This window comes from Ptiloglossa arizonensis, chromosome 1, assembly GCF_051014685.1.
Source record: "Ptiloglossa arizonensis isolate GNS036 chromosome 1, iyPtiAriz1_principal, whole genome shotgun sequence".
In the NCBI taxonomy this organism is placed as follows: Eukaryota; Metazoa; Arthropoda; class Insecta; order Hymenoptera; family Colletidae; genus Ptiloglossa; species Ptiloglossa arizonensis.
In genome coordinates this window covers 2,404,671-2,425,042 of record NC_135048.1, presented here as the reverse complement: position 1 = coordinate 2,425,042, position 20,372 = coordinate 2,404,671, and the positions used below count along the sequence as shown (strand labels likewise).

The 20,372-nt window shown below is 35.8% G+C and overlaps 1 protein-coding gene across 10 annotated transcripts in view; it reads left to right on the top strand.

Moving 5' to 3' along the window:
- LOC143143838 (cytotoxic granule associated RNA binding protein TIA1) overlaps window positions 1-20,372 on the top strand; it is an 833,023-nt gene that overhangs the window by 630,469 nt on the left and 182,182 nt on the right. For all 10 annotated transcript variants that reach the window (XM_076305580.1, XM_076305662.1, XM_076305607.1 and 7 more), the window contains one exon: window positions 6,207-6,294. In XM_076305580.1, the coding sequence (XP_076161695.1) occupies window positions 6,207-6,294 (88 nt within the window). The remainder of the gene's footprint in view (window positions 1-6,206; window positions 6,295-20,372) is intronic.

Genomic DNA, 20,372 nt, shown 5'->3' with positions numbered 1-20,372 from the left:
TTCTCATAATTAGAAAAAAAAATATTTGAATGATGTTAAGCTTCAAAAAAATTCAATTCGACGTAGTTACCTATGTCAAAGAAACTTCTAAGATCTATCGACCAAAATGATATATATAGGAAGAATTAGTTAATGTTTATGAAGACCCTTCGTTTATATTATTTTTTCATTTATGTTCTTTTTATTTAAAACATAACAAACATAAAATTACAAACATTTTATCTGGTGTTCGTTCTCATTAGCAGTTTACTTTGTATTTTGTACTTTAACATTTTCGTCGACTTATTTGATATTATCCTCGGAAAAAGAATTGTGAAAATTTCTAAAGCAATATAAGATGTAAATTATAAAAACTTGATCTTGGAGTGGTTTCTACAAATCGTTACAATTTATTTATTTGGAAACAATCTCGAACAAAAAATTTTGAACGTTAAACTGTAATGAATTGCTTATGCGGAGTAACAATAAATCAAATGTTTGTATAAAATGTATCAGAAAATATGTATTCTATTATCCGAAAATTTCCTTGACCAAAGATCACAAGTTTTATTTGACTATCGAAAAGTGGTCGATACCTAATTGATAATCAATATCTACAACATCTCTACATCGTTTATACAATCTCCTCAAATTTCGTCTCGATAATGTATTCGAGTTCACGGGTCATCGTATACGGCTTCGATTATTTGTATCGCCATTTACGGGAGCCGTTTAATGGCCATTGTCACCTAATTTAATATCAACTACAATCGATTAATTTTATTCGCTGCTGCAACCCACATGATCTAATTCTGTTGTAATACATCGGTATGAGCGTCCGGCTTATTTGCAAATTAATTTTATATTTTTGGCTGGTAATAAATTGAATCGGAGAACCATGTTTGCCTATAATATTAACTGTTTGTTCACAACGTCGCGTTCAGAATCATAATCGGAGTTATTAAAGCAGTGTACTCTTCCGTATCACGGTATTGCTTTATTTATTTTCTTATGTGCAATGTTCGCCGCCCCATATTAATTTATTACTTTCGGTTATTTGAATTTAACCAATGGTTTATATTTGTTAAAATTATAAAATTATTATATCAATCGTACTATGTTTGTCGAATACTATTAATGTTATTTTTGGTTTATAAAATACGGTTATGGTAAGTAACAAATGTGTATAAATTATTTATCTAATTTAACATAATTAAACTGTGAATGTGTTGAAAGTAAAAATAATGTATTAAAGTTGCCTAAGCATCGATGAGTAATTACGTAAACAATAGTTGTATTATTTATACAACTTGATTTCTCAATACGAGAAATAATTATACCGTATCAAGAATTAAATATTTATAATTAATCTTTATACTTTCAATATTTAGTTGAATAACTTTTTGTTATATTTAATATTTCAATCGTTTAGGCATATTGACAATAATTTTATTTAGATATTTCGGACTCGTTGCTCCCATTTTTCTTCTAATCTATTTTTAAGTTCTTCTTTCAAATGTATTAGTCATCCGTGTTCTGAAATTGAAATTATCCCATAAATTCTCGATGGGATTTATCCGGTTCGAGGACCGTAATACTTTTAGACAATGAAAAAGCAGGTATTTCTGCACGATTATTGCATCGTCTTTCCTATCGTTATTCTCGTACAACTTAAAAGTTCGTTAAATATCCATACTAATTACACTTGGTACTAAATATTCTTTTAGAATGTTTAAATATTCATTTTTGTTCAATATTTGAAAAGTAAATTGAAATTTTCACTGTTTGATCTACACCTCCAAATGGCTTCGCATAAATTAAACGAAGTGTTTTTATTTTTGTGACAAATTTTTATAAACAACAATATAGTAACTAAATAATGTGTTAAAAGTGTCTTATTAAACAATATTTAATCTGCTGTGTTTGCGAATATGCTCTAGATTTCAACTTAAAGATTTCTGAGAAATTGATCAAATTGGTTATACAAATTGATTACTTTCCAATATCAACGTGGTTTGATAAACTTTAATTATTTTACACTACTTTAAGCAAACAATCGTTTAAATACGTTTCTACTATGAATAGAAAAAGTAAAAATGTTTCTAATTAGCAAACGGAAAAATTAGTATACACGTGCACATAAGACTAATAATTATTGACAAGAACGAACCAAATGCCATCAGATGTTCCATGCACTTTAAACTGCTCCAGTACCAACAGTATTTTTATAGTGTACACACAACCATTCAGTTATCGGAAAACATCGAAATAAAAATAATTTTTTTCTCCAAGCTGCGTCGGAGAATTAAATATGACTCCTCGTACCTTGGATTTGTTCAACAAACTCCGTAGTTTCAAACAGTAAATATTTATTAACACAACGATGAAACGGTGTTTTCGGCGCCTCATTATTTTTATCTGCTGTACTCAACGCATCGGTTCCATGCTGCTATATAGTTCAATTGAATCATCTTCTAGAAATATTGCGTTATCATTGTTGACGAGTTTTTTCTCTTTGTCAGGTTAAATAATAAAGCAAGGACAGACAGTCCCATTGTTGCAGTATATATTATCCAATGTATCTGACAAGAATGGTCACGCTAAGTTATCCCTGTAATTTTAACAGAAACACTGAAAACGTGCTTGCCATCGCGTTCAATTGTGTTCGTACACAATTGCTCGCTGCTCCACCGAATCCATGATGAATCAACATTGCGTTATATATTTAAAGCTGGGCCAGACATTAATTTACTTTTGATTTGGTACTTTAAAAATGAGATAGAAATGGTAAAAATTTTGAACGCAAATTAATTCGTACGATCGCGAACAATACAGTTTCTCGAACAATGTGATCTCCATTTTGTTCGTATTGCAGTTGAAGGAATTATTACAAAAGGGTCTGAATTCCATCGAATGACTGTTACTTCTTTGAATTTAATAAAAAAGTTTAATTTAGTCGACGTCCAATAGGAACTTGGTAGTAATAAAAATGCATCAAGATTCGTAGTTCCAAAAAAAGGAAATTTAATTCATAATTGTAATTTCATCATTTATAAAAAAAGAATACTACTTCGATTATTAAATAAGTACCGTACTTTGACGATTGAAACGTGTAACGAACTTTCATGAAGATGATTCAACCATTTGTTTAGCGATTTCTTCAATTAACATCATTGGGACAAAGTTGTGACTTCCGCTACTGAAACAGTATTATTTTGATTTGAAAATTATTATGTGCAAATAATTTGAGCGATTAAATCGAATTTTAAATTAATTGCACACATATTCGATTAATTTGTATACTTTTGGAAGCATAATTAAAGAATCGCTAATTTTGGGTGATGCACTTTAAACTGCCCTATCGATGGTAGTAAAATACTATCGATATTTGAATTGCTGTAACTCTGGCAAAAAAAAATTGTTTAACAGCGTATCGAAGCTCCTTTTAAAAAGAAAAGCCTCTATTCTTTCATCTATGGATTAAATTTTCTCCAGGATGTTTTCATACTCGAACGTGAAACGGAAAAGTGAACATGATTCTTTTCGTCAAAAATTGTCCAAATTCAAACTACACCACAGGGTTTAATAAATTTGATTCTGAATTCGTTTTACGATAAATTTGGAGGCGAACGCCTCCCCTTTGCGAGCCATAAAAGCTGGTGTACAATTTTTTGTCGCCGATTTATCGCACTTTAAATAAAAAATATGCCACCGGCATTAGAATAATCCACGATCGTCATTGTAGTGACAAAATCGCGATTCATCCGTGGAGAATATGCGACATCACTCTCTTTGTACGTTATTCCTTGCATCAATCAAACGCTGTCGACGATGATTACGTGTCAGTGTTGATACATTTGCACGGTTTCTTGAATATCATTCCTATTTCCGAAATCTTTGACGAATTGAGAAGTCTGGAAATGGAAGTCTCCTATGGCGTTGAATGTATTGGGAAATACACTTGAAAGTGTTTGGAACGATATCCCTTAAAAGTTAATTCAGTTACAGCGATGCATCAACGTACAAGAGCGATGCCAAGAGATAATAAGGCAACAGGGCAACGGGGGACCATAACGTATTTAAACTATATTAAACACAACTTCGCGCGCACATGACACACACTGAACACACACTAAACATATACTAAACGCAAACAACACACATATATACGCGCGAAGTACAAATTTGACCTTCTAACCTCCTTGTAATAACCTTAAGTTATTCTAACGGCGACGGCATACTTTTTATTTAAAGTGCGATTAATTGGTAACAAAAAATCGTACACCGACTTTTATGAATCGTTGTAAAAAGGAGGTTTCCATCTTCAAATTTACTGTAAAACGAACTGAATTTGGAAAATTTTCAAAGAACAGCATTATCTTTTTTTCGCCCCGCATCCGAGTACAAAAATATCTAAGGAAATTTAATTCAGGGATGCAAAAGTAGAGATTTTTTCCTTTAAAATGGGCCTGAAAACACTGCTGTACGATTTTTTTCACAATGTTACAGTTGTTCAAATAAATAAAAGTAAAAGTAAATCTTTATTCTTTATACGAACTTATTTCAACTGAGAGAATTCTCTTTTCCGTTTTTACAACTATTTTTGTTTCACAACATGTATACGTATTCATTGCGTAAAATTATTTAAAATGTGAATGAATGAATTTTAACTTTCCATCAGGTATGCTGTAATTATTCATTGAGCTCACAATTTCATTTCCAATAGACACGTATATTTTCTAATACTTCCATGTCAGAAGTGTTGTAACACACCATTATAGATTTGTTTTTGCTATATCTTTTTCCAATTTAATTTATTCTGTATTATTCCTTTAAAGAAATTTTACACTAGATTTATTCGGTTTTCTTCTGGTTGTTAATCATCCTGTATATTCAAAATTACTGATCTTATTACTTCATATTTAATGAAAATTAGAATGGTCGTCAAATCCTTTATATTCTTTCTTCGAAATAATAATTGCACAACTATTTGATCGAAAAAAATGAAATTGAACCTTAGTAGCAATCTTCGCAATCATTATTTATAATATTCTCGATTATATTACTTCGGTCTCCTTTGTTTTACATTTTTATATAAATGATGAGAAAAATTTAAACTCATTATCAAATACACATTTTTCACGAAGGAAATTTATAGTTAATTAAAATTTTCAACTTAAATCTCGTTAAATATATAAATCATAATTTTTTATATAAAACAGTTCAAACAATGTTCAATATTTGACAAATATAAAATTGTAAAAGTATATACAGAAAAGATAAAGAACGTTTGTAGATAACAGTCATAATATATAATATTATAGTTTTAATTTCTCTGTTCGATGAGAAATTCATAAAAGTAAATAGAGGTAGTAAAAGGAAAAGAATAGTTCATCAGCCGTGGAAGTAAAATACTTCAGAAAACGAATCTACAAAGATCATGCTATAAATGTATGTATTTGTAATCTATTAACACTATCTAAATATATATGTCTTTCAAAATTAGTTTATTATTATTCCTCTCAAATTTGATAAGAACTATAATATATTTAGATTATAATTTTCTGTTTCTAAAGAGAACTAAAATAATATTATCGAAAACATTACAAATAAAGCTAACGAAGACTATCACTAAGATGGACTCCCACCTTTTTTTGAAAGTTACGTGGAGAGTTTACTAGAGTTTTGGAACTATCAATAATCTGAAAGTATAGACAACTTGTTGAAAATAGATGCCAAACAAAACGAGAGATTCAGAGATCTTTGAAATGAATGAATCGACAGTTTGCACATTTTTGATTAGGAGTTAATTTTAAGAATTACTATTTTTGTGTTAGAAAATACAATATTTTCTGTACCTTCGATAAAGTTAGGTTTTCGAACCTTCTAATCTCTTCTTACCAGCTGCATCAGCTGCTTAAATTCTTTCCTATATTTTAAAAATATAGAAATACATATATATATATATATATATATATATATATATATATATATATATATATATATATATATACTTTGTATTATTGCTGTAGTATGTACTGCAGTTTCATAATGATCGCTAAAAACATAATCTCTATTTTTCCCAACGTATAAAGTTCTTTGACTAGTCATGAACTATCTGACGTACCCAGAAATACATTAAAATTTTAACATTTATTGTAATCATCACTACTACCGCATTCTTTTCCGCAGAACATTTTCTAACAATTGTCTTACGTGTGTTTCAGAACACTACCACATATTCGTAGGAGATCTGAGCCCGGAGATCGAGACACAGACCTTGAGGGAAGCCTTCGCTCCCTTCGGCGAAATCTCGTAAGTCCTCTTAATCTCGCTCATTAAAGACGACTTACCGTCCTCTTCGTGGTATACGAGTGTTAATATAACGATATAATGTGAACAACGGTCTTTCGTGCATGCAATGTTAACTAACCATAGTGTGGTTGAGAAGTCTTTCGTGCAGTTAAATCTACCATTGTCTTAATTTTCGCGTTCAGAACAGTCGATGATTATTGTGAGTTAAACTAGCAATACAGGAGTCTACACAGTGTATAAAATATTGAATCGGTCCATTAAATACAAAACTTAACTGGTACTTTAACTAACCGTTAATAACAAATAGAATGTTTGCTTGTGAATATAAATGTTTAACATGGGTACTTATAAAATGAATTTTTCCTTACCTTTATCCGTAAGAGGTTTTCGTATCGTCAATTTTCACACTATTTTTCTGCCGTAAACACCTAAACGAAAATAGAAAATTAATATTTTCTACTATCCATTTGAAAAGTTTATTGAATGATAATTCTGAAAAAAAAATGTACAATTCGTCGACAATCGAAACATTTTCTCAAACACGTTATAAAAATTTTACTATTAAAAGAAACTTTATATTAAGTCTTATCAATGTTTGTATAAAAATAGAATATTATAAGGGTTTTAGTATTGATCAGTTTACTCTATTCCTTCACTTTTTTTTTGTAGGAAAAATGCGGTTGCATGTACGTGTATTAAATTCATCTAGTTCGGTCCGAGATGAGTCTAATTCGATCTGAATATTTCGGTTTATTAACCGCACAGGTTTATTGCTCCTTTAACGAGTCCAATTAGTCTCTCTGGTTATAATTTTTTACGAGTCTTCGTCGTTCGATGCTTCGCGATGCACTGATGCGAAACTATAATAATATTCATCTTTTCGTGATTCGTGATCCACCTAACTTATGTACACATCATAGATACGTCGAGCTCCATTCCACGGACGGGTCGATAGATTCACGACGATAATATTCTGAGCGTCGATTGTTTTCAAAGTCGGTCAACACAGTCACAAGACGAATTCGTGCTAGTATGATATCTTGATAAACGAAGTCAATAAATCGATGCTACTGAATCAATTGATTTAGTCTGAAAATTAAATTCTTAACTAACTGAAATTCTCTTAAATGAAATACAACAAACGAATGACGAAATATGTAGGTTGATTACGAAACATCTACGTGTGCTTGTGTTTCAAGATATCGTTACATTAATATTTAAACGTTTGTACAATACGGTGATCGAGTGAAGATGGTAAATTTAGTTAGCCATTTAAGTCGATAAATTTTCTTTAGTTTCTTCGACTATCATTTACGTAGGAATATTAGGGATCTTAATTCCAAAACAACGACCAATTAAATGTATGTACAAATCGAACAGAGTAATACGAAAGAGAAATTTCGGTATTAATTTATCGTGGAAGAATGCGTGCAATTATTGATGGCTTCTTGCGACCTTATTAATAGCTTCGTCTCAACTGACTTGACCCAGCAAGCTTTTGTTTCAAATCGAGGATTATTCGCACGCGTTTTGAAATCTTGAAGCTCGACAATTTTACTAAAGCAGTGCTATTGATCCGGGTAAATTATTCCGATAAGTATATGCAAATATATTACTCGTATACCACAGTGCATTTTGTAATATACGTACGAAAAACGGAACATTCGTTACTCTTATTTTATTTCTCGTTTCGAAAAATATTCGCAGACAGTCGAGGGAATATTTTATTAATAAAATTTACCTTTTGACCGTCCCGCAAGTTTTCTACAACTTACCATCTACGCCACGGTTAAATTTTTATTGTTAAATTAGTCTACTTTTAATATTTTGTTTTCTACATTTAATTGTTGCTAACATTGGTACTACCAGTGTCACTGGCACTCTAATTATGAATTTATTCGTTTTTTCTTACTTCGTCCAAAATGATTGAAGCAGAGTATTTTATACAACTGTTACATGCGCACGTAACAAGCACAACAATCAAAAAACTTATAATATTTGAGGCAAAAGTTTCACGAGTCTCGTCTATGGTAGACTTTCGAAGAAAAGCAAAATCGACGATATAAAAAAAAACGACGGGAAGAAATTATAATATATCGGAACATTAAAACCATTGTGGACTCGGTGTATCGGTATCAAACTTTATAACAATAAAATACCGATGAAACGTGATCACGTTGTTTTTCTAATGGCCTATCGGTGTGAATTCAAGATGCAATTTCGTTATCTTTTACGGCCCCTGTAACGACACGAAGTCGATTCCGCGTGGGGATTAATTCATCGAAAGGAAAGGGTATAAACGTGTTCGCGTTGCAGGGTTCCTCTGCAATTTCGAATCGACGCGACGACGAAATTCGACGAGCAAAGAGTTGTAATTGCTCCACTGTTTAATAGGAAATAAAAAGTTCGTCGCGCATACATTTAACGAATGCGATTCGAATCATGAGTCCAACAACGGTCGTTTCCCGATGAATGATATAAAAATAAAACGGATCGCAGCCAACCCCGTGCAACCGTGTTTCGAGTATAAATTCACGCAGACATCGATGTCACGCATACATTTAATTTATCATGGTAACATGAAATATTTTTTCTCCTACGTACGCGGCAGTTTAAGTATTCATTCGTGAAATCACATTCACCGAAGTGTATATTTTGTTATCGTGTCTGCACGAAATGTTTTATTCTACCGTAATCTGGGATTCTGTGCTAGAATCATAAATAATACTAACCGTCGCCTGATATTTTAACGTCGGCGTGGCGGGTGCATATTGATCGAAAATTTCACGTTTATGAAACGCACCTGACAGAAGAGCAACCATTTCGATGCTACCGTTAAATTTCATTTTTGTTTACTATTTCAAGGTAAATTACTCGTGGATACTTCCATTATTATTTATTCACGCGTTGGATCACGAGTAGTAAATATTTCTGAATCGACTATTTTTCCTCGTATTCTCGTAATTAATTTAAGTATCGATACACATTTATTCTCGAAAACAAAACCTCTGGTGGAATTTTATTATTCTTTATTCTCGTTTCATTCCAAGCCGTAGAATCTTCCTGGCCCCGTTTGTATCACGAATTTTGGCTCACGGTGTATACTTAACCTCTGGTGCGAAACTAATAATCTAGAATAGAGATAGAGTCAAGTCCAATATGTACTTACGAATCTGAGCCACGATAGGATAGTTCGCTTCGTGGATTACTTCGTTTCATCCTATTCATAAGAAATAACGTTTCCTTTGTTGTACTTGTAAAGTACTCGGTCTACGTAAACTAGTTTCGAAGCCTAAACTGAATACACGTAGAATTCGAAAATATGCTTACACATGTGTACAATGATGCAATTGTTTCCAGAGTAGCCGATGTAAGTCGGGGCAAACACGATGCGCGAATTGTATGCACAAAAATATGTATAATATTAAGATTTTACTCAAAAGTTATCGCTTCTATTAGAAACTATATAAGTGTAAGATAACGTAAATTGGGTTATGACCATATTTCAACGTTTGGATAGTCAAATCGTTTACAAGTAGTGCCGCAATATACGCGATACTTGTTCGCTTCGATCGTTGGTTTGTAATTAATAACGCGTAAAGTTTTTGGTCAAATATTTTTAAAAGTTTTAAACTTACTCGACAGTGGTTCGATTCTACTTAGAATTACTGTTATTGTTCGTCGAAGTATTTATTCCGGAGGATTTGAATCTGCTTGAAAGTACTGTTTTTGTTTCTTGAAAATCATACAGAGATTCGAATCTAGTCGATCAGGTTTCGAATCTACTCGTAAAACGCTCGATGTCGTCGTTAATCTACGGTTTAACATTTTCAAATTATACTCTCGACTCTGTATCGTTAACCCATATTAATAGTGTAAACGATCTGGATATTATATTTATTCCCTCGTTTCTATTTCGAGATTATTGCTTTCGTAAAGTTGAAAAGGCTTTTAAGATTCTGCAGTTTATTATTCCCGTGTCTCGTCATTTGGAAAATATATCTCCTATCAAACTTGTACACTTCGCGTCGATTCGGCCGCACCTTAGATATTACTCTCTTATCTGGCTTCGTATTTTAAGAACCTTTCCATTATGATTGAACGTGTCCAGTTTTTCGTACACATTCTTTCGATTTGTGTTTCGGAAAATTGGTAAGCCATTGTCGACAACGTGTCACAACTTTAATCCCCTACTTTCTCAAATGCAACTAACGATTCTCGGCAAACGTAAAATCGTAATTGATTTATTTTTCAAATTATTAAATAACATTTTTGTTAAATATTGTTCGGTTTGGCGATAAACAAAATTTGAAAAATGTAACAGTGTCTTTATTCTATAGTGACGCGGTGGTCGATGTACACTTGAAACTTACAGTAGCACCGTTAACATATAAAATATGTAATAAATATGCTTATACATAGGTACTAATGAATTAGTATTCTGGTATCGATATTGAACAGTAATACACCGTAAAACATTGCTTTCCACTCGTCTTTAAAACAAAATGCATACCAATTGCAAGCAGAATTTTAATATTTTTGAAAATACGAGACTCACAGATGTAAAATTTATCAATTCCGTAAAAGTCTTCGTCGTACGACAAATACTGTCTCGTACGTTTGTTTTTAAATCTATCGCAACCAAAAACTATTTCGTTTGGCACTGACCGAGGACAAATCGACGTCTAATCGACACCATTCGTGAAAGAATTCAGCGCTAACCCCAACATCCTGAAACGAAGAATCGCGTAAAGCGCACTAATAGCACTTTCTGTCGATAAAATGACCCACCTTCGCACATTACTACCGCCGCGCCTCTCGAAAGTATCCCTATCCCCTGAGACGTACACGTCGTACGTCTCGCGGAATTTCGAAATTAATCCGCGGAGATGAAATAAAATGTTCGCGTCGAGCGTTACCTGCACACGGTAGAAATCCGACACTACGACAAAATAATGAGAGTAACCTTAAGAGGATTAAAAGCACTAATCTCGAATAATGCACGTATATATCCGGATACGCGTGTCTGGTTCGTGAAATAGGGCTTTTCGTACGCGTTTTCGCTGTCAAAAGGAAGGAAAAGAAGAGCATGCTCGCTTAAACCCTGACATTTCCCGGTACTCTTAATCTCCAAAATCCCCGCGTATCTCGAAAAGCATTCGTTTGACAGGAAAATCCAGCGGTAAGTTCCAAGATCGTAGACTTCTATCTAAAATCCGAACTTAGTGTGACATTCGTGTTCGACGGCGAAACAGCTGGAAGTAGGTACAGTTCGCATCGCTTGGCACAAGGAGACGGCAGAAAAATGGGACCCCCCGGAAAAATCGATTCAAACTCGCTTCACGAGTACCTAAGCCGCGCTTTAAAAAGCTAGTGAAAAATTGCCAGCGGTTTTCCTCTTTTATTTTGTTTTCCAGCAGCCCCTGCCTCATCCTCCGACCTGCCTCTTCACCCCTCCCCACCACCCGTCCACCACCCGTCCACCACCCGTCCACCATCCGCCCAGCGACCGCCTTGCCCACCGTCTATGCACCTTCCACACCGAGTTCCTTTTTCTCCGCTTCCTTGTGCACACTCTTCCTTGACCGGCGTGCGCCACAAACGCTTTTCTTACCGCGGCTCGGTGTGTGGCAAACACTTCGGGTTAATTGTATGCCCTTCGCGCGACCGCTATATAGTAGGTATTCGATTTATCGATCGATCGGAGAAGGATATTCCTATACAGTCCAGAACGATTCACCGTGGAAGATTTAAGAGCTCTCCGAGCTGGAATTGTTACCGTCAATCTATGAAAGTAATTAAAACCGAAGTTACGAAAACCGTGAAATCCTAACATAGAAGAATTTAGATTTTTAACAATATTCACGTATTATTGATATTCTATTAATAAGTTTTAATTTCTGGAATTTGCAAATAGATACCAAGTGATCTAATTGTATGTGAATTTTACGACGGGGAGTTTTCATTCTGACGAAAGAATTTTAAAATTGTTTAATTCCTAAATGTTTTAGAAATTCTATATACATATCTAGGCTGGTATCTACGAACGATTGGAATTGTTTATCCGGTCTGAGAAAGTTCTTTGCGTAATTACAAGGTTCGTATTACCTTTTCTAGTATGTTTGAACTTTAAAAATTCAAGACAATTACGTCGCGTACGTAATAAGTGATCGATAGCGTAAATGGCGATAGGTTTCTTGTTCGAAAAGATAAATTTGCAATTTATCGTAAAAATTCAATCGATATCAATATTTGAATCAATATTCCTAACATTCCAGAGAAAATGAAAATTCACTTTTTGTTTTCCCTTTCGTGTCTCTTGTATCTCCATATGCAAATAAGTGTTAGATCGAGTGCAGGACGAAACATTAGCGATTGTACTCGAACAACTAGGACTATCGTGACTAAAATATAAACTAACCAAGTCATACTTGGTAGACTTACTATATAAATTAGAAAACGCAAGTTCGCAAAAGAAATAAGGAGAGAGAGTACGGGACGAGAAATCCGAGATGGGAAGAAGAACCATAAAGGAATGTTACTCCATCCTTTATCGTTACGTATCATTCCCTTGAATGTCATTTTATGGACGTTCTACGCTTGTTACCATCGCGAAAGTTAGCGCCGAAGTATCCAATTTAAATTGTCACGTTGCCAAGAAAGTTACACGACTGTTCAGGTAGAACGATTCAGTGAAATTATTATATCATTATTACGAATTTACGTAACACCTTTTATACGTTGCTTAATTAATATAAGGTGTTAATGTTATTTGCTCAGGGACAATCGACTCGGAGGAATATAGTCGCATTGTTTCCTTAATGAGAGTGAGTTAACTTGCAAATACCACGATACTACCGTATAATGCTCGATACCTATTAAATTTTACAAACAGGTCGATACATTTATATTTTTATCAGTGGTAGTAAATAATTCTTTACGTTTACTTGGAACTTTCGTAAATAAAGTTTAAAACAATTATATACCAAACGCGATCGAGTTTCTTCAGTTTTATTTTTACGTACATAAAACGCAAAATTCTTGTGATAAATACTTCGAGTTTTTCTCTCGCTTTAAGTTGAAGCAATAAATTCTGAAAGACGTTAAAAATACATTACCTGCCATGGTATCCTGCATTGATATATTCAGATCGAGCTTTACGATTATTATTCCCCGTATTGGTAAAACCAGTATCTAACGTGGTAATGCCGAGTTTATACCATACTAGCTACTTTAAATACAATTATAGGAAATATACGCGCAGAAAATATTCCTGTAGAACGATATTCAGAAATGATAAAAAATACATTCAAAATCTGCACGATTTCCGTGTGATTACCGAGATGAAAAATGATTCGAAATAAATAAACGATTTATACGTAAATATTTTATTAGTCTTTCAGTATTAAATGGCGAGGTCTCTTTTAATATTCGGTTAAAGGTACTTTCAAGAGAAATTCATCGATCGATTAAATTATAACAAGTAACAAATAATTCCCTTTAATTACTGATATTTTAATTATAATAATTGTTCGATCGAACGGTCTTCGTTACCGATATCTTTTACATTCGTTCTACTCGGAAGAGATGTATTGGTATCATCGAGCAAGAAATATTACTGTACAGTACGATACAATCAGCAATTTAGTAACAAAATATCTAGAGTAATTCCGAGTGAGACAGGCCACTTTTTTTTTTCTTTTTAAGTGCCCGTACGAAATATTATAAATATTAATTTTCATTATTTAAAGTAAAAAAAATATACTCGCGAAACTGAGTACATGCAGAACTAAAGAATAACCTTTGATTTAAAAAAAAGGTCAGAAGTTACATCGTATGCAAAAGGCCGTAATTACTCTACGTACCGCGTCTGATTACACATATAGTATAAATAATTTCAATTACTCTGCAATAAAATAAATTTTGGTGGAAACGATATTTGCACCTGATTCAACCATTGCCACGAACATTCATTCGTAGCATCGACAACAAAGTTCTCTATCTTTGGTAAAGTTCCAATCTACTTAATTTTCGAAACGTCTACAGTCACTGATTTCGCCTGCGAAATAAGTATTCCACGTATTCTGATAGCGACACACACGACTACTGTATAATATTACAAGGATACCATTTCGTTGCATACTTTTGTACGATTTGTCCTCCGAAGTAACGTTTCGATACCAAAAAGAAAGCACCGTCAGAATTCGTGTCGTCCTCTTGTTCCATTCGGTGCAAAAAGACGCGAGTATCGAAATCGCAACAATTCGCCGTATAAGGATGAAAATTACGACGAAGGCGTACAATCGAACCACGACTCAATTAACACGCACGTTCGTTACGTTAGAACCGGAAGCTTTAGATGCGATACCGAGGCGATCAAGAGCTTGATAGTTCCCGCGGATCGTGTATTTTGGGGAATCTGGTACAACGTTAGACCGTTAATATCACAGCTTGATCTCGCCCGGAGAACCAAAGCTCGCTTTCAGGTTTAAATGGCGGCTAAGTAATCTCCGTGCTCGTTTCTCTCTCACCCTTCACCCTTAACCACTCTTCACCGTTACGCGCTACGACTAATACGTGCAACTGCACACCGCGGTTACCATCGCCACCACCGATGCATAGACAAATACCACCACTGGATCCCTCGTGTGTTTCACTTCCACCATTCTTGTCTTCGTCTTCCTGCGCAACGCGTCCGTCTTTTCGTATCAAGCGCGTGTCACGTAGAACGCAACTTATGGTACACGATGACCTCGTTAGAGTCAGCCTCGCTCCTGTTGGTCTTCTTTTCGAGAACTTCGACCGGTCGAAACTATCGAGAAACAAACACACGTTGATCCCTCAGAATCGGCTACCAGATCGCTCAGCATTCGCTCTGCCTCTTGTTTGATTTAACCGTTTGCAAGGTTTCGCATATTTCGGTACGGTAGCTCCGTACTTTGTGCCACTTTGCGTAAATATAGATATTTTTACCTATTTTCCGGTCGACTATACGGTCAAGATCTTCGCGACAACATCCTCGGACCGTATTGAACTCGCGTTTGTAACTTTATAATGCAAGAAAGGAATCAAGGGGATACACGAGCAACCAGTCGCATCTACTGTGATGACTTTTACCAGCTAGGCTTGAGCTTGAATTGTGTTACGTTCTACGGAAGTAAGAAACAATGTTGTTGCAATTGTGTGTTTAAAATTATAAGAAAGCAGTCGTATTTGCAGTCGTGAAACTTTTTGAACGTATCAGCGCGTGTCGCAGGAGCTACTGGAACGAAACTCATGGCGAGCGCGAGGTTTACCATGTTGGTCTCTCGAGTAAAGAACAAAGTATCGGGAACTGTCGATGCAAATAACTTTCATTGACAGTGAGAACACCGACAAAGGTTGGACTAGACACCAATTAGTTTAACGCGTTCGTTCGTGTCACAGAAGAACGCAGAGGACCAGCGAGGAGGTAAAAGAGGACGGTCTTAGCCGGCGGGGGAACGTCCCTGACCGGCTAAAATTCTTGAAAAGGAGAATAGCGCATCCACCTTTCCTGCCCGTGACTGCTGTTCGCGATATTTTACCACCTCGAATCCACGAACGGAATAGGAAACCACGTAGAAAGAGAGAGAGAGAGAGCGAGAGAGAGGGAGCGAGGAGGGGCAGGAAGGAAGGCGTTAGGTCGATAGGGTATCGCAAGCTCGGCGAAAGTATAACGAGCGGTGGTCGAGGCGACGTGTCCCTGAGCGCCGCGGAACACATGGTCGTATCCGAGATTTCGTTATTAATATTTAACTGCACTGGAAAGATTAAAAAGTTTCAGGAATTTTAATATAGCCACTCCCCCGGGAGTCGTTTCCATGCGGAGACCGCTGCCAGACGCATACGGCCGAGTTTCCCCACGGTCCCACTGATAAATGTATGCGTGCACGTTGCACGCATACAAATCCACCGCAGCTACGCGGCCCCGAGCGTGCATTTTTACCTACGGAGTGGTCGCTGAATCTTTCCACAACCGGGAAGGACCGATCCCACCTAACGAATAAAAATTCAATACAATGGATTATGCCCGTTGTTTAAACCCCGTATTACGCAGCGTTTTCAATTACCCGCTCGTTTCGAACAATTTACATCGTTGTTGCAAAATAGTCTCTGTATTATCCTTTCACGAATTATACTTCGACCTTTTTACCGTCGAGGCAACGGGTACAAAAGTCGCTGTGTTGAGTCAATTTTGAAATTTACCTTCCGATGAATAATTGTACACCTGTAAGTGTAATAATGAATTGAAAAACAACGACCAAAGAGTTTATATAGATACCTGATGTTTCTGTATAAACGCCTGGAGTATACTCGAGCGCAGTAGTTAAAGTGGTCAACGTTGGTACGCTATTTATAATAATTGTTACGGCGTAGCAACGGAAAATAAGGTTTTTAGAGAGGGTTTTTAATAACTTTAATAACGTACTGAGAAAAATCCATAGAGTAAGCATTTCTCGTAGGTGCAAAATGCTAATAACTGATTGGTGCGTCCTTTGGTCAACAAAGTGCTACGTAAAGAGCATAGAGACTTAAGAACAGGAGACTTGACCATAAACATCAGTTGTCAAACTATTTGTATTAAAGCGATTCGTACTTAAACTCCACTGATTTAATTCAACATTCACTTACGAGCAATTTCACAACGTGAAATGGAGAGATATCGGAAAGCATCTTTCATCGAGTTACTCCAGAGCAATTATATCACTTTCGCACCGCGCGTTGCAACAATAATCTTGGGTGCAATTTTTCGATACAGTGATAAGACACAGGGATAATAAACTGAATAGAAAAGCGAATCCATCGATGTTTATCGAGATTTCGTAACAAGTATCGAAATAAGCACAAAATTCAAGATATGGAATGAATTGTTCTAAATATTGAATGCGTTTCAATATTTTAGATGTATTTCAATTACAAAATCATTTGAACATGCCCAGTCTATAGTTTGATAAATTTGCCTATCGTGTACTAGCTATTACCTCTGAATAAACCCCAGTTTTTGCGAAAACTACGGAACAATTCCATATCATATTTTATTGAGAACTTTCCATTCACGATATCGTACAACTTGGAAAAATTAGGCTAAGACGGTCGCGGTAATTAACTGCGCGATCTGAACATTAAACAAATTGAAAACAATGTTGGACAAACAAGACTCGTACGATAATCGTTGATGGTTGCCGTTTCCTTCCTGTCTTTTCTTTCTAGATTAACTTTCATAACTTTCTTTTACATACTTCCAATATAAATTTATATTAAGGAGTATGCGATGGCTTGGCAACGAATTATGCGGAGCATATCTATAGTTGAACTTGAAGGGTTGCACATCGGGCAAGACAGTACATTTATGATACGATAATCGCTATTAAGGACAAATCGGTAAGACTTTGCACGCGTTCGAAAGAAACTTAGAGGCAACTTCTAGGGTCTTAATCCCTTGTTAAATTAATCTAACGATGCCTATTTACTCTCGACACGTGTCCAACGTTAAAAGTCATAAATCTGACCTTTGCAATATCGTGACACCAATTTTCAAAAACATACCTACATTAAAGTTGTTGGACGTGGAATGACGATTATTCTACGCCAAAACCGTTCTAAGATTAACAATGGCTATGATCGAGCGAGACTCACATCCAAGGTATGATTCATAAAAGTAGCGATAGTCGATACGTTGCTGTTATTTGTACATACAATGTTCAAGAAGAACGATGTAAAACAATAAAAACGTGAAACAGTTTCTAGTACTTGGAAAAATAAATGCATATTCCTTTACCGCGTTTGTAACTTTTTATGTTGAGTGTTTGTCTCACGTTGTGTACAAATGCTTTAAAAAATTCACTAAATCATGGATATGAAGTTACTTGAAGTAACTGGGCCCTGCAATCGGTGGGTTCGGTATTTACATAGACAAGATCTTTGGATTTTATCAGGAAAATTGTTAATGGATTTTGGTATCTCTTATTGCGAGCGATCGAAGCATCGAGAGTCGACATTAAAAGAACAAAAACGATATCTGGTTTCCGCAACGTAAAGTTTTACTGAGCATAGATAACGCAACATCGTAGCATTTTCAAGAAAATTGCTAGTTTTGGAAACAGTTGATTTCGATCCGTGTCGTAAACTTTCGCCGATACACTGACAAAGTGATACGATGTTATTTACCACGATATTATAAACCGTACACTTCGTGTGCGGCAACGTGTGTAAATGTTCATTGATTTTACAATAAGGTTTGATTACATCGAGACACGAGTGCGACGAAGTGATAAGTTTCCCGCGTCCGATCAATTTATTTGGAAATCTCTCGTTGAGAAATGGTTTCATCGAACGATTAAGACGAGTATGGATTACCGATCGTGAAGAGGTGTCCAATTAAATGAGAATGACGTGCAGATTTTCTGTAGCTCACCGATGAACATTGCGAGAATATAACACACTTTGGTAAATTGAGTTTCGGTACAGCTTGAGGTAAAATTTAAGCTTAATACTTGATTGGACGCGTACCCTTACCCAGAAAAAGGACCGAAACGTTTCGTCGAATATTTTGAAAGTATTATACTCATAACCAATCGGTGAGGTCGCACACGGTAGTATGAATCACGCTATCACGGTATTTTCAACGAAGTAGAAAAATAGCCGTAATTCGAAAAGAAGGTCAAGTAGATGAAGTACGAACATTTTTCGTTATACTTGTTCGACGAAATTACCCCTCGAGTCACATTCGCGCGTTTCGATACACCTTGCGTGTTACGTAATTTTCGCTTCTTCGATTTCTGTACAGTGATGCAGTGAGTGCATTGTGTCTCTAGGCGAGTCACACGCGCAAGAATGAAAATTCGTTCGCTGTATTAATCGAATTTTAACGACCCTCGTTGTCAATTTTCCGGTAATCGAGTTTCGGTCGGTCGATCGATCGATCATCGATGGATAGATTCGTAGCGTGGCTCGCATGTTGTTCGTGAACACTCGATTGAACACGACCGCGTTCGTTTCGAGCTCACCTTACGAAATCGGTCGACCTTCGCCGCGGATAGTTTTTCTATTCTTTACGCGAAAGAGATATAGAGAAGTTTTGCGTTTAACAAAAGTACGCGTACTATATATCGTCGGCAAACTTTTCAGCCGATCGCAAGGTCGGACCAGACATCCGGCTAGCAAAGTTATCCCCTTGGTTCCATTCGTGGCCGTGCATTACGAGCTGTTGCCGAAAATGCACGGTCTGTTTCCACGCGCCACGGCGCGCCGTCGTTACGAATCGCCGGTTTCCGATGGAACTCTTCCTTCGTTTTATTGCCATTTCCATCCAACTTGGCTGTTTGGCTTAGTCGTTTATGTTTGTCGTCGCTCGTTCATCCGAGATTAGCCGCTCTTGATGAGCTAATAACGTTCTTCTCTGTAAAGACCACGCAGCGAGTCATCGGGGTTCAGGTATTCGTAGATACGCGCTTCTGTCATCGCTTGCGTTTTTCTACGTAGTTTGCATGCAGGATGGATCAAAGAAATGGGAACATTTTTTTACCTTTTTGATTGAAAAAAAGACAGAAATGTTGTTTTTCTTCTTCGAATCACTGGACGAGTGTGCTCAGTTATTGATCCCCGTACGAGCCCCCAAATAATTGTTGTACTCGTGCGGTGTATCGATGTATATTTAAGAATATTATAAGCTACAGTGTTATTAGTATTAGACGTGGTGTTGGTGATTAGTTTCGCTTTTCATTGAAGGTAGATCGACCGCGTATAAGACTTTATCGTCTTGATGCCCCCGACACGCGTCTTTATCGTCTTTGTCGTTTATGTCTTTTACTGGTCTTTCGTCTTAGTGCGTCTTTTTAATTGTCCCGTCTTATTACGTCTTTTTACTCACACCATCCGCGACATACTCTCCGGACATACTCTCCGCGTCATACTACGACATACTGTGTCATACTGTTTGTGCTATACTGTCTCCCAAACGTTCCTCTCGCACTCTATATAGCCACGCGCATTCATTCTCTTTCATTCCAATCCTCAATCTCTCTCACTTCAGACATTGGGTCACGTTCGGACATCCT